Source organism: Branchiostoma lanceolatum, chromosome 5 (genome assembly GCF_035083965.1).
Source record: "Branchiostoma lanceolatum isolate klBraLanc5 chromosome 5, klBraLanc5.hap2, whole genome shotgun sequence".
In the NCBI taxonomy this organism is placed as follows: Eukaryota; Metazoa; Chordata; class Leptocardii; order Amphioxiformes; family Branchiostomatidae; genus Branchiostoma; species Branchiostoma lanceolatum.
Window position 1 is genome coordinate 4,919,643 of NC_089726.1, and position 25,247 is coordinate 4,944,889.

General features: G+C 40.4%; 2 protein-coding genes across 2 annotated transcripts in view; both read left to right on the forward strand.

Annotated features, from left to right (window-relative positions):
* The first annotated feature begins 217 nt into the window (after positions 1 to 217).
* On the forward strand, positions 218 to 4,664 carry LOC136436003 (fibrocystin-L-like). Its single transcript, XM_066429717.1, has 4 exons — positions 218 to 713; positions 3,208 to 3,291; positions 3,728 to 3,869; positions 4,353 to 4,664. Exons 1-4 carry the CDS (start codon positions 656 to 658, stop codon positions 4,483 to 4,485), a joined length of 417 nt encoding a protein of 138 aa, XP_066285814.1. The 5' UTR covers positions 218 to 655; the 3' UTR covers positions 4,486 to 4,664.
* A 678-nt stretch (positions 4,665 to 5,342) lies between these two features.
* Positions 5,343 to 25,247, forward strand: part of LOC136434845 (fibrocystin-L-like) — a 32,976-nt gene continuing 13,071 nt past the window's right edge. Inside the window, exons 1-34 of the mRNA XM_066427919.1 lie at positions 5,343 to 5,397; positions 5,861 to 5,939; positions 6,310 to 6,384; positions 6,571 to 6,644; positions 7,053 to 7,092; positions 7,579 to 7,649; positions 8,051 to 8,152; positions 8,512 to 8,607; positions 9,027 to 9,157; positions 9,465 to 9,608; positions 9,948 to 10,196; positions 10,390 to 10,548; positions 10,624 to 10,869; positions 11,333 to 11,466; positions 11,926 to 12,095; positions 12,510 to 12,821; positions 13,211 to 13,371; positions 13,578 to 13,697; positions 13,868 to 13,976; positions 14,393 to 14,665; positions 15,101 to 15,231; positions 15,459 to 15,597; positions 16,039 to 16,234; positions 16,436 to 16,503; positions 16,949 to 17,110; positions 18,558 to 18,763; positions 19,107 to 19,383; positions 19,714 to 21,057; positions 21,851 to 21,997; positions 22,290 to 22,464; positions 22,871 to 23,021; positions 23,432 to 23,591; positions 24,252 to 24,461; positions 24,930 to 25,090. Of these exons, the coding sequence (XP_066284016.1) occupies positions 5,905 to 5,939; positions 6,310 to 6,384; positions 6,571 to 6,644; positions 7,053 to 7,092; positions 7,579 to 7,649; positions 8,051 to 8,152; positions 8,512 to 8,607; positions 9,027 to 9,157; positions 9,465 to 9,608; positions 9,948 to 10,196; positions 10,390 to 10,548; positions 10,624 to 10,869; positions 11,333 to 11,466; positions 11,926 to 12,095; positions 12,510 to 12,821; positions 13,211 to 13,371; positions 13,578 to 13,697; positions 13,868 to 13,976; positions 14,393 to 14,665; positions 15,101 to 15,231; positions 15,459 to 15,597; positions 16,039 to 16,234; positions 16,436 to 16,503; positions 16,949 to 17,110; positions 18,558 to 18,763; positions 19,107 to 19,383; positions 19,714 to 21,057; positions 21,851 to 21,997; positions 22,290 to 22,464; positions 22,871 to 23,021; positions 23,432 to 23,591; positions 24,252 to 24,461; positions 24,930 to 25,090 (6,228 nt within the window). The 5' untranslated portion in view covers positions 5,343 to 5,397; positions 5,861 to 5,904. The remainder of the gene's footprint in view (positions 5,398 to 5,860; positions 5,940 to 6,309; positions 6,385 to 6,570; positions 6,645 to 7,052; positions 7,093 to 7,578; positions 7,650 to 8,050; positions 8,153 to 8,511; positions 8,608 to 9,026; positions 9,158 to 9,464; positions 9,609 to 9,947; positions 10,197 to 10,389; positions 10,549 to 10,623; positions 10,870 to 11,332; positions 11,467 to 11,925; positions 12,096 to 12,509; positions 12,822 to 13,210; positions 13,372 to 13,577; positions 13,698 to 13,867; positions 13,977 to 14,392; positions 14,666 to 15,100; positions 15,232 to 15,458; positions 15,598 to 16,038; positions 16,235 to 16,435; positions 16,504 to 16,948; positions 17,111 to 18,557; positions 18,764 to 19,106; positions 19,384 to 19,713; positions 21,058 to 21,850; positions 21,998 to 22,289; positions 22,465 to 22,870; positions 23,022 to 23,431; positions 23,592 to 24,251; positions 24,462 to 24,929; positions 25,091 to 25,247) is intronic.

Sequence of the window (25,247 nt, forward strand, 5' to 3'; positions counted from 1 at the left end):
TCCCTTGTTAAGTCTAAATAATTTCTGTTAAGCGCTATGTTATTTTGGAACTGGAACAGACCTTTAAAAACAAATATTGCTCATGACGATCTTCCCAATTCTATCAATAATCCTTCATAAACTCGGGTTGCAAACAGTCCATGTGTAGAAATTACACAACGCTTCCTCCTAAATACCCCAAGGTAGTCCTTCAAAGTTAGTTCTCACAGTTATTATTAGTCTTTACAAGTCCGATTGGGAAAGTCAGTGAACCGGCGCATGTAAACCCGGTTTTACATACTAGACAGAGCCGTGCGTTCCAAGGCTTTGTTCCCGGCTTCCACGTCCACAAATCTCCGTACAAAACGTCGAGATTAGCAGACTTTCCGGCTACTTTTAAGAAAAATGGCGGCTAGTTCTCTTAACTAGAAGAACCATAGCTACAGTCACAATTTTGCCCGCGGCGCCTTCGGTAGCCCGTGTCGCTGGCCTTCGCTAAGTAAACAGGCACTGAATGAACAGAACGTCGACAACTATGTGTGGGAAACACGCTAGGACAAGTCGGGCTAAAATGGCGTGTGAAGTAACATTGCGATATGGCACTTTCCCCAAGACGATCGGCGTTTAAGGAGGCCCGTTGCTTGGTGGATATACCTGTCTAAGGTGCTAAGGAAAAATGAGGGGAGTAGAGGTGAGATTTCTTCTGGTGGTCGGAGCGGCGATCGTATACACAGGTAAGTAGCGTTACTACATGTGTACTGATTCGAATACTATTGTTGAGCATGCTCTACTATGGGCGGGTGGTATTACCGAATATTAAGTTGCGCGAACTTTATATTATCAGTATATTTATACCGATAACATAATTTTCGGCAAGTTTTCAGAATAGTATTTCACCGATGATAATCATAAGTCAAAGTGGGAGAATTGGCGTTCTCATATAAGGATAAAGGTTCTGTTTGTTATTACACGTTACAGTCTAGTATCCATCGGATGCCATCCTATTGTCGGGCGACATTAGAGCACCTGGATAGCTAGACAATGTGCTTGGTGTTTGTGTAGCGGTTGGATTCACGTCTTGAACGATTTGAAGTGAAAAATCTTCGACATTTCCGTCATGATCCCACCTTTAACTTAATTTTGACATGATACAATGTTTAGAAGATGACTTTTCGTGGCGGATGGATAAGTCGGTAGTTAAAGACACCCTTCCTCTGAACTGAGACCATTAAGCGACCCCCAAAAATGGATGTGTATATAATTCATGTCTTTATAAATCGAAGAAGTCGGCCCTTTATTAATCACATTCTTTTTAATTACTAGTGACAGTTTGATCGCCCAATTCATCTTAAGAGGTCTCCTTCTCAGAGGAAGAGTTTCTGTGTGTGTGTGGGGGGGGGGGTAACAACGTGTATGCATGAGAAATAAGTAACGGATACGACAAAAATGCTAATGACTATAGATATAACCACTTTCATCTTTTCAAAAAATGTTTGGGCATACACGCCTATCACTACAATCGCATATTCATCTTTTAAAGACATACCATGCCAAAAAGTTAGTGTAAGGATAGTTGGGTCCGGTAAATGGGTTTTAGCAAGTTTAACCTCCTTGATTTTAACATTACCATTTCTATATGTTAGTTTTCCCCCACAATATTGATATTGCAGAAAAAATGAACTACAGTACAGGAGTTTTAATATGTGCATCTATGTGTCATATCGTGACAAGCTGTACATAACATTGACTCTAAGGGGAGGGGATAGTGACAGCACATGATATCACCGCCCTTACAAATGACAATATCATGAAGGAAATACTAGTCTTTATTTAGAGAGCGTTGGGACTGACACATTATCTTAGCTCTACTGCAAACAACGATCAATTGCAGTGTATTCTTTCAGGTTAGTGTATTGAGTCTCGAGCTGTCACAGTTTATCTTTGTGTGTCCAACACCGTGCAATGTCCATGACGTACGAGATTGTTGTCGGAGAGAGAATCGCTCCTGTCTGGACGCGTTAGGTGACGTGTAGAGAGTGTTAAGACGTCTGACACGATGCCAATCGCGTGCCTTGTCTTCACACCTGGCAGAGCAGGTGATCTAAGATAAGTGTCTACCGGCATCTGCCAAGGTGTACCGACAATTCTGTGGAGCTAGCTAGTGCCCCCCCCCATGTATATACATACATAAGACGCATATATACGTATGTTTATTATGCAGTAACATTCGACCATATCAACTAGTTTTGTGAGAAACGAAAACAGGTCTATAACTGTTACCAAAATGGTCTTTTCCCCATTTATACCAATCCGCAGGCACCTATTTACTCGTGCGTGATATCCCTAGGCAGTACGACGGTAAAAATGCTGCTGTCCAACACCATGTCTATGGAATTCTCTTCCAGCTAACCTGAAAACAGCTGCATCTAAGCGTTTATATAACCAGACATATCTTGCTATTTAGAAACTGTTCCTTTTGTTTTTAGACTCATTGATATGCAAATCTCATTATCTACTTTATTTACCTACTTTGTTTAATTTATTCTGCTCGTTTTTAGTAAAGCCATTATTTTGTTTTATAATCTTGAAGAACATTATTTTGCTAAGTAACTTTTTATCATTATTGTACTTAAGTATTCCAAACAGTGTCTTAATGGTAAACGAATGGTAAATAGCAGAAGTGCTAGAATTGTGGATTGTCAGTGAAAACAAAGTACATGTTAGTCATTTTATCGCCAGTGATAATGTTTATATTCATAACACAATGTCAACAATGTGAATCCGATCTCCTTAAAAATACTTTAATTCCACCATTATAATGCTTCAAGAAACTCTATAATGAAGTATCAGATAATCGCCACATGTTACCAAAGAAAGATGTTGATCGCAACCGAATACACATTGCCTATTGAAGATATTACTACAAGATAACTTTACTTTGTGATGCTAATTTTAGAAGAGTCGGGTATTTAATCATGTGCAGAATACCGAGGCAGTGATCACATACAGTCAGTATACGATTTCAAGTACAGCTGACGAAATGACCGACAATACTGACATCATAATCACGTGAGTGCAAACACCCAAAATGATTAGATTCCAGTGTACATGTATATCTGTACCAATGACGGAATCAATAATTCAAGTTCGATGTATGCTACCTCCTACATGATTAACTATAGGAATATTATGGTAATCAATTAATACATAAATGATTTTTTCTAACAGCCGGAAGTGTCTCCTACGTCACATCCGTCACACCCTCTTCAGGAAGTGTCCATGGTGGTACGCAGGTCACTCTCAAAGGATCAGGTCAGTTATTTACGATACTTCTTACCAAGTTATGTTAACCTCCTTGTTCTTACTTGACGCCAAGTGAGGGAAATACTAAGGTCATGGTGGTCAAAACAATAAACAACTTGCAATTTCGACTACAAGTATTTTAGCGACTAAGAAGAAATTGCCTATCATTGCAATAAAATTTTCCTCTTAATCTATGTTCCCACAGGTCATATTTGTGCATTTTCATGACGATGTATTTGCTGATGGCATCAAATAGATTGAATAGTGTTACATAAGGCGCTATGTGTATGACGTCATGGTATACATGTATACTTTATCTCATCGTATTTGGCATATTTGAATAGAGATAGATATTATATTTTTTTCTATCCATTTATCGTCACTGTAATATTGTGTTGCACTGTGTTAACTTCGACATCTTGATATTTATACGCTGTTGCTACAGGGTTTACTTCTACACAATTCGCCTTTGGACCAGGCAATGAGCTTGTGGGGTATCGGGTCTACTTCAGGACCAACATCCGGGAACTGCCGTGTGACGTTATACCGTACCTCAGTGGATCTCGTCAGATCGTCTGCACAACGCGGTAGGGAAATGTCTCCACTAAATGGAAAATGGAAAGCTAAATCAGACTATTGAAAATGTAAACACTGAAAAAATGCAAAAGACATAGGTGCAAAGAAGGTGAATAGGGGATAGAGTACAGTGTTGCAAACAATCAGAACTCTACAAGAAACAATCTTCTCTTATTTGAAAAAGAACTCATTTCAATAACGAGCGCCATTTTGAGCTGTCATCTCTCGAGAGTGCAGTTCACATTTACCGACGAGAACGCAAAACTTGGATGGGGAGCTAGGATTCATGGTCAGATTTTCCTACAACAGTCCTGTAAACTTCTGAATTCAACGTCAGAGGGTGTTTTGTTTTGTGAAAGAAAAATTGCGCCTAATTTCTTTAAAAAAAGATGTTACGCAAGCACGAAATTTTACCGTAACGTTACAGTTAAGCATTCTTTTAAAATATTGTTTGTTACGTTCCCGAAATGCATTTACTACTACCCTACAAACAGGCCGTCTAAAGAAGAAACGTACAGCGTTCACGTGACCATAGACGGCGCGAGTCTGGAAAGCCTTGGCGGATCCTCCTGTAGCCCTGAATGCACTTTCCAGGTAACGACCCGCATTGTTGTCATAAGTATATGACGGCAAAATAACGGCTTTTGACAGTCGTGTCTGTGTCGTACTCTGCAAGCAGAGGTTCGGCTCCGGCTAGATTTTGACGTGTTTTAAGTGTTTTACTTTTTCGGGCTTTAAACGTTGTCCCGTTTTCTTCGGCTCCGGCTAGTTTTTGACGCCAAGCCTTAGGGACATAAAGAAAACGGGATAAATCTAAATCCCGAAAAAGAAAACACTTAAAAACACGTTAAAAACCAGCCGGAGCCGAACCTCTGCTTGGAGAGTAGCCATGTCGACGATCCTGTGACTGAAATATTGTCGTAGATCCTTGTCGACTGTTGGTTCTGTTGTAGCCTAACGGATAGTGAACGTGTTACATGTTCATGTAATCACTAGGCATAATAAATTCACCTAGGGGGCCTTGGACCCCATGACGTCACACCTTCTAGCTCCTCAGCTAGGCTACAGAACAAAACATGTGGAGTAACACTTGAGCCGTCTCAATCCTACTTGAATCTGGCGTTCAAACTAAGCATCTGTAGACATCAGAGCACAACAGAACGACATGGCAAGAAAAAAGACAAAGGAATGCGGACTGCAGATTAATGTCAAGATGCAATATGATTTACAGCGATTGCAACGTGAAAGAATATATTCTATCCTTTGGAGTAACACTTGAGCCGTCTCAATCCTACTTGAATCTGGCGTTCAAACTAAGCATCTGTAGACATCAGAGCACAACAGAACGACATGGCAAGAAAAAAGACAAAGGAATGCGGACTGCAGATTAATGTCAAGATGCAATATGATTTACAGCGATTGCAACGTGATAGAATATATTCTATCCTTTTTATTGTAAACAATTGACATTTTACCCACAGTTTACGGATGAGAAGACGCCGACCATCACCGGTGTATCTCCACGTTCAGTGGTCCCTGGTAAGTCAAGCGATCATTATTCTGACTTGGCAAAGATATCTACACCTAGCGGTGACTTTTATTATTGCAATTTTGCAGATTATCACTGGCAGGGTTGCTAACCACTCTTTTAAACTACTACTATTCGCATTATGTAGCCCCGTAGCAAGAATGATTGATATAAAATGATACTGAAATAGCATGGTGTAATGTCTGCAATATTTTTGTTCTAAAATATGCACTGTTTCAAAACCTGTATGTACTGCGGCTCTCTAACAATTATGATCCCAGTAGGCAGTTTGTTTGTTGTGGTGATTTTGGTGATACAAATGACGGTGGCGCCTCAGTCGACCAAGCTCAATCCTTGAGAAAAACGGCTACAATAAATGTACATTTATCCAACCTATTGGTCAACTGCATGTAAGTTTTATACGCGTGTAAAGTTTTACATAGTCCACCAAAGTAAATATTGTTCCTGCTATAGGCGAGTTGGTGACGATCTCAGGTCGGACATTTACAGAGAAGTACATGGAACCAGACCCGGAGGTGCGGAAAATACAGGGGTGAGTACAGAAATGTAAAACATGTTGCTTAAGCCCCGTTTACTAGAAGAAGAAAATCGTTATACATCATACACCATTTGAAAATCAGGTGAACGTGCACTCATACCTCGCTCACTTTTGCATGTAGCATTTACACACCAGATCGAATTACCCACCAGCATTTACACACCAGATCGAGGTACAACTCACTGATAAGAGATATCGGGTGTTCTAACTTCTATCTGACACATTATTCAATAGGCGTCTAACCTTTATTGATTCAGATTGCTCGAGTCTGAATCACAGTCACGCCTTTTGTATTATTTCAATGCACCATTTCATCAGTGCAAAGTATAAAAACAAGTACTTTTCCGCCTTATTTCAACACCAGGCCTGTAATTCTGGAGGACAAGACCGGGGGAAAGCTGGACGTTTGTAATCTGTTGAACCCGTCAACAAAGAAACCGTATGTACAATATTCTCATTATTAATTCCACACTGCGTTCTTTTTGCCATACAAAGTGGTAATAAGCAGGTGCATGGTTTACATTGCGCATGTATGCAGCTAGCATTGTGGTGACTCTGTAGTAATTAATTAGTATTAAGATTTACATGATAGTAAAATAATTCATATTCTGTCTCATTTTCATAGTTACGGCGTGGTCCTGGACGGGGATTCAGCTACACATGGAAGTATGACGTGTAGGGTAGATCACAGCTATATAGGTATGTTTAACATAATAGATACATTGTAAAACATCAGTAGGATCATAGCAGATCTAAGAAACTTTTCCTGATTTTCGCTCCCCCTCCCTTCGGAGTTTACAACGGTGGAAGGAGATTAGTATTGTGCAACCAATTGTATCGTTTTGAACTGAACGTCTGTCCATCTTGGAAAGAAAACATTACATTACTAACTACAATTTCGAAATCATGCAGCACATTACAAATTTCTAAAGATAAAGAATATCCTAATACTAAGGGTTAATTCCAGTTGTACACATGATGAAAGCTTAATATCCATCAGAGATACTATAAAAACAACTGCAACACTATTACATGAATTTGTTAACATGAAGAAAATAACAGTCTTATCATTGCCTCCTTTACCTGATGTTTTAATTTCTTTTGAAGGAAATTTGAACGCCAGCTACGTCGTGTCTGATCTTGGAAGGTATGTCGTTGGAACAGTCTTGTAAAATAAAAGCTCGTGTACAAATTTAATTGTTATTGGGGTGAAAGTGAGACGTATAAAATTCGTTTCTTCAGACATTTTGAAACAATATCTGCTTGGAAGACATCATTGTCATCAATCCATTCGAAAAATGCACACGAATAAGCATGCAAGCAACACTTACAGCTTGTAAATATTTGTACATTAAAATACTTGAATAGGATAACAAGTTCTACCCAATGGCATATACATAAGAATTTGGACTGGGTTGTAAATGTTTTTGAATAGTCCTGAAATTTCAACTGTTATATGTTTACACATTCAAATGTTTCATAGTACAGTGTATACATGCTGTGCTGATAGTATACCATTTGATTTGCAATCATTTTTCTGACCACTGAAATATTGGCTTGAAAAAAGCTAGTAAGAATAGAATTGAGATAAACTCGACACAATCATTAACCTCGTCTGTATTATTTTTCACAGGTCACGGATTGAGGATAGCGCTTTGCAGACTAGCGCCAGCGGAGAGCGCTATCTGATCCAGTCACATGCAGGTACGGCATCTGTAACATTCTGATGATGACAATAACTCTGTTGTTCAAGCAGAGCACATGAGCAACATGTATAATAATTCTGGAAACTGACCTACTCTACAATCAAATCCACAGAAAGAAATATAAACATGTACTTCAGATATGTACCATTGAGACAGACAACATTGTTTACAGCACAAAAGTGACTTTAGAACGTTGTATTACTATTTGACATGAAACATAAGGCCATTGCGCTTCGCTATTGCAAAGTCAATTTACGTTTAGGCTTCGAGATTTGGTTTTAGGATCTTTATCAATTACAATGCTTCTCTGCCTCTGAATACATATCTTATAGATATTGGCAGAAACACTATGCACTCTATGTGTAGACCATGAATGATTGGACAGTGCATTTTGTTCAGAAATTCTAGCCGTCACGCCGTCAAAAGGGAGCACAGCGGGTGGAACACTGGTCACCATTCAGGGGAGATACTTCATGGAAAACGCCAGCGTTGCTATCGAAGGTAGGTTTAAAAAAAGCATGACCCAATGTATCTTTCTATTGATATCTTGCATTCTGTTATGATTTTTCCACATATAAAGAACGTTGAAGTGACAGATCGTACCAGTCATATGATCCATGTTTTATGAATAAGACTATATCATGGAACACAGTATTCTAAACGTCTTGAATCGTGACAAATACCTTTCAGTATGACAATAGCAACTAGAATACTGAAAATTGAATCGTTATCATTGATCAAAGGGAAAAAATAGCGACTGTTTCCGATTGTATAAACAAAAATGTTGTCAGCCAATATTGTATCCTGATATCTGCTTGGAGAAAAATATTGATGTTCATATTCTTCTATATCCCTCTCAGGTGTACCATGTGACGTCCTGTCTGTCTCACCTGTGGAAATTACCTGCCGAACACGTGCACAACCGTTTGGGACAAGACGAAAACACCTCTATCCTGGTAGGCAAAGATCATTATACTCCTTTGTTCGAAACGTAAAACAATTTTAAAGTACAAAATGGTAGGATAAAGGTTAAATCATTGACAGAGCATTAAGTGTGTTGTATTCTAATGCAATCTTGTAGTATATTGAGAAAAAAAATCAATGTAGTCCATTAGTCATTAGAACAAAACTGCTGATGAGGACGCTGATGATTAGTGATTTAAATCATTAGAGCTTTTTTTTACCAACATCTCGAAAGTAACAGGAGGAGGTTTGTAAAATGCTGTGAATTAGCCGTAGTGTCAGACAACATATATTGCGTCGCAAGTCCTATTTCATCTTATACCTGTTCAATTATTTATCGACATTTGCATGTCACTTATTACAATTAACTAATACATCTCTTCACATATTATATATTTTGCCGATCTTTTAGGAAATCGGGGGCTTTTGTACGAGGTCTGGACCAAGACTTTCACCGCTGACGTTCATGACGTCACAAAGTTTTCTGCCACATCCGGGGACTACCAGTCATTCTTCGCCCGAGAAGCGGCGAACCCGCCTAAGGTAATTTCAATGTTAACATTCAAGAAATATCATCATAATTTATCGATCCTAGCCCAGGATAATTCAACAGCAAATTAAGTCACGATTGTCTCAAAAATGACCGGTACAATACGGAGCTGAGGTTTATACATTGTATTCGGAGCAACTGCAGTTTTGCATTGCAATGCCTATCCATGGCAGAGTCTAATGGAGAGACTATTGTAACCTCGCAGAGGATGAACTGAACTCAACTGATGTCTATCGTGAAAAAATTGGATAGTAGAACATAGAAGATAACAACAATTCAAAAAACGCATTTTCTTCCTAGGCTGTGACGGGAGACTGGGATCGGTACAGCTTTCGGCTTAGTGGCTTTTTCGTACCACCAGTGACGGCCGACTACACCTTCTGGATCTACTCAGATGACCAGAGTGTTCTCTATCTGAGTAACTCCGATAGAAGGGAAAACAAGGTGAGTAAAAATATAACATTACAGTAACTGGTATTTTAGACATCAGTTCAAAATTTGTTTGTATGGCGTGTATTCTGATTATAGTCTGATCCAAAGCTACAATTTCTATCCTAATCACTGTCTGAAAGCTACGGTAACCATCGCACTGATCACATTGCGTAAGCATAGAGAGTGTGCATGTTTCTTCGTCGACCATATTGCCCATTATCGATAATGCCTCCAGTGGATGGCGACGTCACCCCGTATTCAGCACCAAGGGCAGGTCAAACTTTGACATCAAAAAATTTTCCCTTGAAAGTACATGTCTTTTTCTTTGTATCTATCCATCTCTCTAAACAGGTTGAGATTGCGGAATGCCCGTCCTATACATCTAGCTACTTCACACACAGGTCTCAAAAGTCTGCAAAGCTCCCTCTAGTGGGGAACCAGCAGTACTACATGGAGGCCGTCGTGCATGACTACGGTGGCCCAGACTACATCAGTGTCGGGGTGCAGATACATAGCCCCCAATTCTGTACTGCAGATTCAAACAAAATGGAGGAGAAACAGGTCATATCCATACAGCAAGATGTTAAGAATGAAGTTCAGGTATGTAAATCTCCATTGTCTACGTAAATAATGGTTTCAAAAAATGGAAATAAAAGTTGCATGATAAGATTTAGCTTAAATGTTCACGATTATGGTACGATATTGTAAAATAAAGTTTATTCATGATTTTTAGATAACGTGTTAGAATATATATCTAAACGTCAAAGTACTTGAAGTATGGTTTTCTTTCCAGACGATAGTGATACAGATGGCTGAAGGAAGTGACGGACCTGTGGAGTTCTCCCTTCTTTGGGACGGCGTCAGGTCCAAACCTATTCCAATTACTGCCACAGCGAAACAGGTCAGTAAAAATTGCTACATGCGTGTGCATTTGTGTGTAAATGCGTGTGTGTGTTTGTCAGGGAGATAGAGGGAGTTGAGAGATACATTGTGACACGTATCAATGCGTTATACATCCCTATTACAGATCCAAGAGGCCGTGGAGGCCATGTTGACAGTTCAGTGTGTACAACCCGAGCCTTCTGACGTCCTGTTCCACCGGGACTACGAGACCGTGCACGGTACAGTCTGGGGGACCCTGTCCCGGGACACGGAGCCGTACTGCGGGCGGGCCTCGCTCCGTCTTCCCGCCCATCTCTTCGGGCACGGTCGCGTCAAGATGCATGCAGATGGCGAGGGCATCTACATGTTTGACGTAGAAGTCTACCCGGCGGTAAGGCTTTTTTCAATGTTATATGCGATAAGTTACACCACGATTCTGGGTGAGCATGAGCTTATTCCGAGGCAACAATATGTCCAAGGACAAAGGTCAAAAGAAACTTTGACCGGGACCATAATGCATCACGACTGCACATGTGCCTTCGCAATTGTTATATGGCTTTAAAGCATGCAATGGCCTAGTGGGTAGAGTATTCGCCTTGTATAACCAGCCGGGTCATACCAAAGACTCTATAAATGGTACACACTGCTTTCTCGGCTTAGCACTTAGCATTTAGGAAAGCGTATGGTAGTTAAACACCCACCACTACCAGTGGACTAGCCCCCCGCTGCAGTGACCTGCACAAAGTTGTGTGGCCCAGGGCTGCCGAAACGGAGATGGGCGCCGCCTTATGCACCGTCTGGTGCGAAGAGGACTTTAACTGACTTTTAACCATGCCCCTGCCTATGTCATACAGGTCTGCCTCGCCTACAAGGGCCGTGTTGCTCGGAATCTGGCCGTCCAGCTCCGGTACCACAACAAGTTTGTCGATGACGTCAGAACGGCGTGGAGGCACTATCCTGTCTTCTCCGAACTTGCAGACGATGAAATGTAAGAACATGAATTTTGACAAGAGACGGTGAAATAGCATTAGTAATAATAGTTGTGGTGGTAATAGTAGTTGCGTAATACTTGCTGTGCACGAACAAGTAGTCTGGAAAAATAAACACACTGCTTTCCGTCCATGACTATTATCTACAAGTACTGAAAGGTTAGACAGTTCTGCAGTTGGAAGCCTTTCAGTTGTTACTATTCCTCTTCATTTCAATGCTATGCGTAAATTTTATCAGCATGAAGATATGTTTTATAAAATAACAGACGAAAGTTATCGTAAGTCAAAATCGTGTGTCGAAGATGGTCATAGAGCCCAAGTGGTTCATTAGTAAACTCAGTTGAAAAGCAACTTTTTGTCAGGAACTTAATTTTTATGGTCAAATCATGCCCTATGAAAAAGAGTAGTTCATTTGTTTCTTATATATATATATATATATATATATATTTCCACCACAGATGGCAATACACTTGCACGGATCTTCGCAACCTCACGCGTGAAGATAAGTTTTTCGTCGACCGGAAGAAGCAGGGAACCAAATTGTACGTTCTGTGGATCCACCTTGGCGTCATTTCCGGTCAGCAAGCGTACATTGATGAATTTTCCATTGCGGCCAGCCCTGTTTTCGGTAAGTAGCCTCTATCATCCTCTAACGTTTGAGTGACTTAAAGCATATCATTATTGTGTTACATTTATAATACGTCCCTCTGTTGGGAAATATAACTGTCATGATTCTGCAAGGTAACTTCAAAAGATCTCCAGACCAAACAAACATTAATTGTCCTTATGAACACCTTGAAATTCAATGTGTGCATATACCCTATCTATACTGCAATAGTAGATCTTTTAACTCATCATTTATCAGTGCAGCGGTCTTAAGGTTCCCAAGGGGATAATGAGAGTTAACATTATGTTTAGTCAGACCTTTTTGTAACTGCTGCAAAATTGATATTTCTAAGTCATACTTTAGAACACAAACCAAAGTTACCTAAAATAGCTAAATTAGCATGGTTGCTAACTAAATCTACTATTTTCGTTTTAGTCACTCAAGTCAACGACACAGTACCGGCTCGCCCTGGCGGGAACATCATTACAGACTTCAATGTTACACAGACCGAGCCGGATGTATACACCTTGACCTTTAACCCCACCGGGTGCGCAGGCGCTATACCCTTGATCGCCATGGCCGACATGACGGCAACAGCTGGTGACGTCACAGCAGATAGCAACGTCGTCGTCTACGCAGACTCAGTAGAAGGTCCTACATGGATGATCATGGTGATGAGGCGGACCCGTGCAACGAGGGGAGTAGGGGGATACTTTAACATGGGATACAACGGGCGTAACGTAACAGGTAGGTACCAGGAACTGAAAACACATTCTGCTAGCTTATGAAGCATTTCTGAAGTCAAATTGAAATGTAATGTTCTATATAATGGAAAAATTTGATTCACACAAACATTCAACTGAACCTTACCAATATTCTGCGACGTCATGTTATGCATATAGAACGAGTGAATCAGTGAGCAATGAATTGTAAGTTGCAAAAAGTTTGTTGCGCCCTCATCTTCATCTAAGTACTACGTTCTCTGTCTCATGACATTTTCCGAACATCTACACTCAATGATATGAAGTGTCCATTGCTTTTTCGTCCCTGAGACTTACGCATTGCCAATGTTCAATAAGTGACATATCCTCATCACATCTGGACTCGTGAACTCTTTGATGTTCTGTCTGTTTCAGTCAGTGCGCAGGTCAGTGCCTACGATCTACAGACCTTACTGCTGGACACGTACCCAGAGTTACAGGCTTACAGCTTACGCGTGGACAAACATGGCGACTGTGTTAGTCCGGAGTGGACGTTAACCTTCTCAGGGGGTCCATGTGATGCACCCGACTTCCAAGTATGATGTTACCATATTACCTTTGTTAACATTTACCTTACACCTGCTTGACATTTTCTCTTAGTTATACTGGTTCAGATGTCTTTTAATTGCTTGATTTTACAGTAAAGCGTAGGTATTTTGTGAAATTATTTTTACCTGTGAAAATAGGAGAGACCACAGCAATCATTTCCTTTTTAACCAAATATCTGTCAATCGGTTTCAAGGTGTCCAACGTCTCCCTCACTGGTGATGACCCGGAAGTGATTAACTACATCATAGACGGCGGGGTCATCTTGTCTCCCATACCAGGGGACATGTTAGCTACGCCACATTCGGAGCCTCAGGTGGGTATGGTCTTTCAAACAAAAAACAAACAAGCAAACAAGCAAACCAACAAGCGGTCAAAATTGTAGTTTTTTTACCATCTTGAAAATACCGTTTCACATTAGCATAGTATTACAAAAACAAAGAATAAGACATCATGTTCAATGAATTGTGTATGGTTTTTTTTAAGGTGACTGTTATTGTGAACGACGTACCATCTACCTGTCACTATGGTAACTGCACGTTCCACTACACGACCGTATCCATGGCAACGGTCACTGCAGTCAGCCCTTCCTCCGGTAAGATTTTTCCATTGATGATATTTACTTCTTTGTACAAACCACTGCAGATATTGATGTGTTTCATTTTTTAGCTCGATCTTAGAGACGGAGGGCTTCATCCCCTCAGTTGGCAGGCGCACTTTTCCTGAACACGCAGCGAACGCACTGCGTCCTCTGACGGAACATACTGGAACTGCACGACAAATCCCAGTGATACCGACAAGCATAAAACAATAAAACATATACTAGGTACTAGGGATATAGAAACGATATATAATATCCAATGGTTCGTTTTGCTTGGGCGGCTTTCTATTCTTACTATGAAGATTTTGTGATACTGTCGTAACAAAATTCTCCGTAAAACATGTACATGTGCAATATTTTAGAACCATTTTTGGAAGAGTTCTTTGTTAACGTTTCCTATCACTTTGCAGGTTCAGCGGGTCAAGCAATAGAAATCACCGGCTCAAGATTTCCAAATAATTTGGGAAACATAAATGTCACAGTGGGTGACGTCACCTGTGATGTAATCTCCATAACGACGACTAACGTTAAATGCATCGTCGGGTTGATGACGTCAGGTGGCGTTCACCGTGTTGTTGTTTACGTCCATCCCCACGGTTACGCTTTGAATACGCAGGGACCCGTGACGTTTACTTACGACGTCAACATTACAAGGGTTCAGCCTACGAAAGGTAGCACTGCTGGTAAGTCACTTGCTAAGAAATCATAGGATCGCAACAAGTATTTTTCATATCGTATTTGTAAGAGTTTGAAATTGGACAAGTTTAACACACACAAAAAAGGAGATGTTCACGGTGATTTCATGTTCGCGGTTTTTACGGTGACCGCTTTACCGCGAACTTAAAACCACCGCGAACATTCTTGTTATGTCCTATACGCGCCTGCCATCTTGTTCCAAATGTGATCTTAGAACCACCGCAAACGATCCATGTTCTACCGACTGCGAATCTACATCTCCGCGAACATTTTCCCTTTCACAGTACTATACATCTAACAGATTTCCATTCCATACTAAACAGTCTCTTACGACAGGAATATACTCATCCCAGAACTTTGCGGAATATGTCAGATTAATATTTGTTTGAAATGTTGTATAAACCAATTGTTTAAAAACACAGGTGGCACACTTCTGACTCTACACGGAACTGGTATCAACAACGCCACCGTGCGGATTGGGAACGAACACTGCACTTCAATCAGTGTGTCTAATCCTGAGCCTACCAAGATACAGTGCAGAACGCCTGCTTTGGTACGTTTTTGAAATTCTACTGTAATACATCAATTTCGTTTTATTCTGAAAAGTTGATTTTTAGATAGATAACCATACTGTTGTGCTTGCTAACACGTCATTTAGACCCGTCCTTGATCTATTTCTTAGAAATAGTTCGTCGGGTCAATGGCTAGTGCCATTTAGTCAATGGAGAAATGAAACATTCGTTAGATGGCGTAATTAAATTTTGAAACTTTCTCTGACAGATGGATAATGCTGGAGCACTGGCTAACGTCACGGTAGAAGTGTGCGGAGTTAGCGCCATGTTGGAAGACGCCTTTACATACGACCCAGCCATCACACCTGTCATCTCGGGTACCATGCCAGCGAACGTTTCCTTGTCAGGTGAGTAAAAACGTCCCTGAGAAAATCATTTTCATCCTTACAAAAATCTGTATATCAAAAAAGAAATTAACCATATTTGATTCGCCTTTTTCATTCAACTTGATTTGATTCTTTAATGTCTACTATAGTTTATGTCCAAAGTGTATTCGTTATGCATTGTGGTTTAAGATCAAAGTTTAAAGACACTCACTTTCGTTGCTCAGACGGGTTTGCTCGTTTCCACGTGGATTTATGCTTACTTCGGAGCAGTTAACCTTCGGCCTTACCCGAAATCCCGTGCGGAACTAGAACTGTGAGATGGGCTAAATGGCTACTTGCTAACTAGTAGAAAAGCATAAGCTGATATTGATTGTCTTGAGTTATTCTTTACACAAACAAACAACAATATCATTGCAGGCAAAAGCTGTAGCCCTTATCAATAGCGTTCTCTACTTGCTCTAGGTGGTGACATTTTACAGCTAGAAGGCTCCTTATTCGGAAGCAACGACTCCCTGATTACTGTGACGGTTGGTTCGAGCACATGTGAGATAATGGAGCTGGTCACCGACAACAACATTTCATGTATCCTTCCGCCGCTACCCCAGGGGCGATACCCTGTGCTACTTCACGTGGATGATATCGGATACGCCTATAACAGGTAATAGATATTAATGCGTGCTAAAAGAAAATATATTTGGTTTAATCAGTTGATAATTTTTTACCAAAACTGTCAACATCTAATGCGCTATGCTCACTATACATTTTGCTAAAAGACAACATACACTATCCTAGCGTACACAAGATGCCTTGACTGTTTCGAACTTCGTATTTTTTTAACACACCGTTCTGTTGTTTCAAGTGCGCCCTTGGTGGTAGAATACGTCTTCAGATTGGACAGCATCGACCCAATGGAAGGCTCATTGGCAGGTAAGGATGGCAGCAGATAAACATAGTTACTGCTACAAACCAACAAAGTGTTTGCGCAAAGACATTTGTTTAACGCAATGGCTCTACGGTTGATATAATTATTGGCAAGTGCACATTTTACTTTGAACCAAACGCATGGTTACACTCGCCATGCACTTTCTGTCTTAAGATTTTACCAAGACTGTGGCAGAACCGTCTGACTGTAGAGAAGAATCTAACAGTTTTTAACTAAATAACTAAATTTTGCACGACACATCAACGGCTGTCCAAAAATGTCCTTAAAGTGATGTTCTGAAAAGTTAGTCGAATGTTATCCAGAATGCCCTCAGAAGGTCTTTTGGTTTTTGTTAGATCGAATTTATCTTAGTGAATCAGAGTGAGGAAGATATATTATTCGATACCACGATATGTCATCATAAAGCATACTTTGATCGTCTTTTCCCAGGTGGAACTGAATTGCATATATCTGGCGAAGGGTTTTCAACAAACAGTTCTGCCATTGATGTTAAAGTCGGGCCTGTGTCGTGCGACGTCCAGGAGATCTCTAAGAACACATTAGTGTGTGTAACGAGACCATACTCCAGGAGATACCATGTGAAGAATGCCGGTAAGCTGGATATTAACATGGAAATGATGTCCAATAAGATGTTGACAGACAAATGCATATACCTTCACAATAAAATTCACATACTAAGTCTATAGTGTTGAAATTTTTTTTTAGTTCACAGACTGCAATGTACTATATTCCACTGCGTGTTTCTTACAATCCACTTAGTCATCTTTATTGTGTTTCTATTCACTAGGTTGCTTCTTTACCCTTTATGTGGTTTAAGATTTGCTATGAAATTTCAGCTCTTTCGACTGCTATTTTATCTATGAAAGTAAATCGAATATCTCGATTCCAGTTATGTCAGATCACGGGACAAGTATGCCTGAAAATCGTTTTCAATCTTTAAAATCTGCAATGTTATTCCTTTAGTGCACGGGTCTGTGTTGGCTTGGGAGCCAGCAGCAGTGGAGTGTAAGACTGGCGACATGGTCCAGTGGCAATGGTCACCGCTAGATGGCGTGGTTGATCTATCAGATGGTGTACACAGGATCACTGTGACCAACACTAATGAAAGCATGGTTTTCGAAGATTCGATTTCATCTGAAAAAGGTAAACGATTATATGAATACTGTAACTCTAAGCAACTGAATGTCACGTTCTTTACAAAATCTTACAATTCGTATTACTTTAATGACGATCAGTATATTAAAGTCACTAGTATGTAGATTGATATAATGAACGTACATTTTGTATTATTATTAATCAGACTAAGGTGGGATATAGCTAATATGTTGTTCTGTCGATGGAATGTATTCAAATCAGCCAAGCAATATTTTAGAAATCATTCAGAATTGTAAACAAAACTGTTTGAAACACAATGTCATGTATATTGTATCAATATCAACATGCTTTGTTTCATCTATAGTATTCCTTTTTCCATGAAAAGCCACATTCAAGTTCATCACGTCTGGAGTCTACAACTATAAAACCGTATTTATGGGAACACGGCATAACGTCGTCCTAAACGGAACAGTTATGGTAACGGACAGGACGGAAGAAATCGAGAGTGTAGCGCTCACTTTCAACGGAATCTTGGCAGACAGCAAGAGTGGTAAGTAAGAATTCGATAAAATAGTTTCTTTCCATGATCTTATTGTGGATGGGTTGAATTTCTACGTTTATATTTCTATGAATTTTAATACAACTGGAGACTATGATTCTTTGAAATACCGCTTATAGTATATGGCTAGCTGTTTACTTGGTAAAGCTCCACACTTCGAATATAAATTGCTCCGTAGACAGTAGAGCGTTTTTAAATCACCAGTTGACAACTTGAATGTTGAATAAGAATTAGAAATGGAAAGATACATCAAAAACAATTTACATATCATAGCATGTTAGCAGAGATATATAACACAGAGAGCAATGTTAGCTTTGGTATGAATGATAAAAATAAAAACTCAACTTAACCTGTTAGTAACGACTTACCACGTTCTGTTTTCAGGTATCTTGAACTATACATATTCTGACAGCAAAACACCTGTAGTCACTAACGTCAGTCCGCTAGTGGGCGCTGCGGGGTCAGAGGTTGTCCTGGAAGGGAAGCATTTCAGTACCACGGCTAGAGACAACCGGGTCCGCATCGGACAGTACAGCTGTAACGTCACAACTGCCAGCGAGTCGAAGATTGTGTGCATTATTAGCGATCAGGTAAGTTTATGAATTTCAAGTACAGAGTATTGTAGTTCCATCTTTATTGGTTCTAGCTTTACAGATTAGTATATGATGCAAAACGATCACTAACCTTGGTTTAGTAACCATCGAATAGAAATTAGAATAAACTAACACCATTCGCCCTGATTGATAAAAAAAAGTTATCTGCCTGAATGTGTTCTATCTTAGACGTTTGGCTGTATTTCTCTGATTTTGTTATCTGATAAGCATACAGGATAATTCAGTGATCTTTTTTATATGTTGATATGTAGCTGTTGATGAGACCATATAAAAACGGGTGTTTTTGAAAATGGATAACCGTGAAACATGTATTTCACAGGAATCGCTGCCAACAGGATCAATTCTGCCAGTGTCTCTTAAAGTTAGAAATTCTGGAAACGCAATACTTTGGGAAAAGAACTCTATGTTTTCAATAGTCCCTATAATCACAAGTCTCACACCGTCTTCCGGATCCGTCGCTGGCGGAACAACGGTCTCCATATTTGGCACCGGATTCCACAAGGCCGGTTATGAGACCAAGGTCATGATAGGAGGAGAACTTCAGTGCGAGATCACCGAACTCTCATACGTAAACATAATCTGCCGAACAGTCTCAAGTGCAATAAAGACTGCGAACACTTCACAAACTGTTCATGTATCTCTTTCTGTTTACGGCGTCGAATCTCTATGTCAGACAAACTGTGATTTTCAGTACAGTTGGGAAAATCTTCCGGTCATTGATGAAATAAGAGCCGATACCTTTTGGATAGACATGGTTACAATTGACTCAGAATTGAACACTGCGGTAAATGCAGATTTCAATTCTACAGCCACTGTTTCCAATCTATCTTCAACTTCACAAAATGTAACTCAGATATATTCATCCAATGGAACATTAGAAGGAGCAAGCACGGAAGCATCTGAAACAACATCTGTTTCTACACCAGTCACATCACGTGGAAATGTATCTGGAACGACACCTTATACTACACTTTTCACCAGAGTGCAGAATAGATCGGACACGACACCTGTCAGTACAGCAGGTATTGCTCTAAGTTCTAACGTAACGCCCGTGCCCATGGTCGGTAATACATCGAGTACTACGCGCGACCCTGTCTCCGTCAATCCGATGAGCACTGAAGATGGGTCGATATCTGAGATGACTGTCACATCCTTCATGGAAACAACAGATGAATTATACATGACAGAAGTGACATCTGTCGGGACTGAGACGAATCACATTGAGCCCATATCAACAAACACAACGCTCGATGGAAATTTGACCACGGATTCGGTAACAACGGTGACAGCAAATGCAGGAGTAGTTGGTAACTCTAAGACAGAGTCGAGTTACCAAAATATGACGATGTCCGCGACAAAGGTACTAGACAGTCAGCCAATAACACTCCCAGCAACAACGATGATGTCTATTACTTCTCCCTACTCTCCCGAAAACATGTCTATATTGGGATTAACCACGGTGTCGTCATCAACAATGGCAACGATGCCAAACAGCACTGTAGAGGGGCCGCCATATTGGAGGACAGAGGTCACAGTCGTCGGATCAAAGTTCCCGGATGACATGACGTCAGTGACTATCACTGTAGGAAATCACCCATGCAGCATCCGGTCTTTTTCAAAACACGTTGTGATATGTTGGATCACAAACGCTACTGCCGGTCACCATACCGTGACTTTAGATGTCAACCAGAAGGGCTTTGCTATTTTCAACACCACAAATTCAGTCAGAATTTTCCCCATTGTGACTAAAATAACCCCAAACCAGGGCAGTTTGGCAGGAGGCACCGAGATTGTAGTAACTGGACAAGGTTTTGATGTTGCAGGAAACACTACTGTTTCTTTTGGACAAAAACCATGTTCTGTTATTTCCGTGGACCACACTGAAATCAGATGTATCACTCCGCCTGGTAGTGGTGAGGCAGCAGGCGTCGTGACAGTGAATAAATTGGAGTCCGAGTCTTTTACATTCCTCTACAGCCAAGACAAAACTCCAATCGTCCACTCTGTCCATCCCAGTATAGGGACACACGATGACAATTTGACCATTTCCGGGGAAAACTTTTCCAACATGACTTCAGATGTTCGTGTTCTTGTTGGAGGAAAGAACTGTTCTGTCGTTGTTAGCAACGACACAGTGATCACGTGTACTTCAGGTGTGCGTCTGGCAGGTGTGTATCAGGTGCAGCTGTCAGTCACCGGACTTGGAGACGCCTTATCCAACGCAACGTTTGAAGTTCAACTGCAAGTGACGGGGATATCAGAGACAGAAGGTATGAGTGCCTGTACCTTATCTATTATAACATCATATATGTACGTCGCGCTCATTATCGCTTACTGTTTTTTTATTGTTTTTTTTTTTATTCTGTCATATTTATCCAGGGTGGCCCTGCTCAGTGGTTACCACTGCTTTTCAGAGGGGCCCTGCTATACATAAAATAACTGATAATACAAACAGAAATATCAACATATAGAAATAATAACAATAAAGATCATAATGAAAACAATTAAGGTAATGATACCAATAGTAAATAAATGATAACAATCATAGTACAAATCATAATACAAATCATAATACAAGTCAAATCATAATTAAATCCGTTCCTTGTCATTGAGGGGTCAGAGGTCATGCCAGTCCTTGCCAAGTGTTACATTTGTTTTTAAAGACAGACATGGATAAGGAAGTCTTCATAGATTGTGGCAGGCGGTTCCACATAATCGCACCTCTAAATGAAAACTTGCGCTTTCCACACTCAAGGCGTACTAGCGGCAGTTTCAAGGATAGATTCAGACTGTGACTGCTTTTGTTGCTTGAAGAGCTCATTGATTTAAAAAATAAAACGTAAGGTGAATACAAAGATGGTATGGCTGTAATAATGCATTATTAATTTTGCAGGTAGTAAGGGAAGGGAAACAAAAACGTTTTCTTCCCTTACAGCGCCAACATCTGCAGTCTGTAAGCAGTACCTTTTACCTGTTTAAAATGCCCATACTATTGTAAGTCTGAAAGGTAAAACAGATGACAACATGTTTGAACAGTTGTACATTCTTGCCATGTATGCACAGGTAGTTTTGGTGGTCATCAGCTCATCGTCATCAGCGGGTCTGGTTTTCATCCCAACAACACGTCAATCACTCTGTGTGGGGAACCGTGTAATGTTGTTAACGAATCAAGTCAACAAATCAGCTGCCTGACTCCCTCCAGATGCAACGGTAATTAACCTTTATTTTGACCTTTGCTTCATTGTCAAAACTAACTGCTGTTTCCAATGTTTTATTTACGTCCATTCAAATTGATAATTCAACACAATTAGATATTTTTCCAGCACTTCTTTTACGATTTAACACATTTGCTATGATTGAAGAAAGCACTGCCCGACAATCCAACTAAATTGCTTGTCTCTTCACTTTCTATTTTGCTATGCCCGGTTACGTAGATGAAGCGTTGGGTAATAGTTTAGTAAATGTGTAATTAACATTGCTGACATGTCTATTATTACATCAGATCGTAATGACGTGGAGGAGACCTGTACAGTTGTCCTAACTGTTCCGGGTGTAAATGCTACAGAAGCGCCCTCTAGCTACACCTATCGGACCAACAGCACCCCAAAAGTTACATCACTGTCGCCGCAGATGGGAGAGGAAGGAACCGTCATTACCATGTATGGTCATGGATTCAGGTCAGTGAGGTTAATGTTGTAAAAGTGACTGCTACTCTCTAACAACTTATATGCTCTTTTTTATGTAACCGTTCTATCCAAATGTAGTAATATGAAGCATATTGCGCTGTCCTTGGTGCTGATTCTATTATCAGACAGGCAACATTTTGTTAATGACAGTGTCTTTATATGTTTTGGTGTAATTTGGCGTGGCACTAGTTGAAATATCGTCTTAAACATGTTGCATGACATACTATAACTGTTTTATTAACATTTTTTGACGCTATGCTATAGACTAGATCTTTTAAGTGAATATTGAAAGAGGCAAGATCAAAACCACTTCTGCAAGGATTGATTAGATTCGATGTTTTTGCCGCCAGCAAAGGGAGATTACTTAAAACCTATGATATAATTCTTTTTTATTTAGAGACGGACAGAACACCGTGCATATCGGGGATGCAGTCTGTAACATCAGTAGTGAGAATAGCACCACCCTTCAATGTGAACTGGGCTACTCCGCTGCATCCGGGTCTGTCGGAGTGGTGGTTACAGTGGGCAACCTAGGCAGAGCCTGCACGGTACGTGATAGTTTACCGTCTTTTGTACTGGTGACGTTTGTTTATGCCAATGTTATTGCAGAGGTGTTTTTTTTTTTACTTTGTACTTATCAATGGCAGTGACAAATTTTAATAACAAGGGGAGAGAATAGCAGACCACGGAATTGAAAGAAGCTGTACACTACGATGGAATATTTGAAGAAGTTGTATAATGATACAGTAGAAATGTAAAAAGTTGTACAGTACATACAATGTCACTTCGCATGAACGGCTGCCGGATTCTCTGACCCAAACGCTGATAAAGAACGATGTACTAAACTAAGATTGCCTGACATAATGTTACAACTTTAACCGTGTTGAGCTAAAGCTATAAGAGACAAGTTTACGTACGTTTTTGTGCATGATTTAATGCACGAATACCTTTGCTGCAGAATCCCGATGTAGTGTTCCATTACGTACACCGGTGGTCCTCCCCGCGGACATGGCCGGATGGCGCTGAACCGCAGGACGGAGATACGGTCACTATCGGCCCTGGACTGTCCGTCTTGTTAGATACTAACACAACCGTACTGAAACTACTACATATAAATGGTACGTACTTCACAGTTTTGTCATTTTTCTTTCAAAAGTAAGGACGATTAAAGTTTTCTTTAAGCTTTGAAGTAATCTCTGATGACTGATAAGTTGACCCTATGAATGGTTTGACATATTCTAATATCTCTCTTATAGCTCTCAAGTATATTTTGTTTGTTTTGGAATTCATGCCTTTGGTTTCTGGTATTCGTTGGACAATTACAAACGAGTAAACAGAAATAATAGTCAGCCTTGCTTGAGTATGCATAAAATTTCCCCATGAATATCTATATCTTGAGAGTTGATTCGAAACATCAACGGTGGACTAAGGTCATGCCTTTTTGTAGTTTTGCGGAATGAAGATGTGTTGCAGTTAGCCTCCGTTGCAGACTCCTTCCGGCTGTTTTCATTTTCTAAGTTCCAGTTTTACTATTACATTTTTTTCTTGTTGTTGGCCGGGCCAGCAATAAGAAAAAAAACAATAACTTGAAAAAGAAAACAGCCGGGAGGAGTCTGCATCGGAGGCTATGTTGCAGTGACAGTGAAATGCATTTTTAACATTTGGATTCTAAAGAGATTTACAAATGTTTGCTTTGCTAAAGGGTGGCAAAATACAATTTCATTTGGATGTGATGAAGTAAATAGAGACAGGAATTGTTTTTCTGTCGTACTTTTCAGGTGGAGAACTTATCTTTGACCAGAAGGATTTGGAGCTACATGCTGAGGCAGTCCTGATCACAGGGGGAGGGAGTTTGCAGATCGGCACAGCGGAACTGCCGTTTTTGCACACGGCACACATCGTGCTATACGGGGACTCCAGTGGAGAAGGTCTTCCTCTGTACGGGGCCAAGACTATTGTCGTGCGAGAAGGAACCGTTGACATGTATGGTGAGTAAATTCGTTACCAAAAGAAGTTATTTCAGAATAAAATAAGACTAAATAAAAACACTCAAACAAATAACGATAAAAATGTATCCTGTGCAACTCTTCTGCCAGGCCAGAATCATACTAAACATTATCGAATAGAAAATAGAAATCCTACATGTAGGTTATGAGACACCTGTAACATGCTCTCTGCAACCGATCCCGATTTAATCTCACGACTGAAAGTTGCCAAACGTTAATACTGGCCACATGTGGTCTTTTGTGCATTTAGTCCTTCTGGGCAGGAATATGCAATAAAGACTATCATTATGATTAAAAAGTATGTAATCGTTCCACGTCTAAATTGATTATCAAAGTCATGTCAAGGCACCATACAAACTGTATTCCAACATTTCAGCTAGACATCTTTTTTATAATGCATTGTAGAAATTGTTTTGAAACTTGATCTTATAGCAAGGTTCATACTTACAGGAATGCCTGTCAGTCCCAGCTGGACCCGGCTGAACGAGACGGCCCTCCGGGGAAACACCAACATGACCCTGCGGGAGCCGGTTAACTGGACTCCGGGTAGTACTGTTGTAGTAACCGCTACGGGAGACTGGAACACCGGGGATCAGCACGAGGAAGTTAAGGTAGGCGGTATCCGGTAGCAAGATTGTTGACACTTTAACACAGCGTTTAAATAAGTTCCGAGGGGTCGTATGGCGTAACGGCAGGGTGTTCGGCCCAGAACCCAGCAGTCCCGGATTCGAATTTCCTTACGCTTGGGAAAGGCACTTTACACTACTT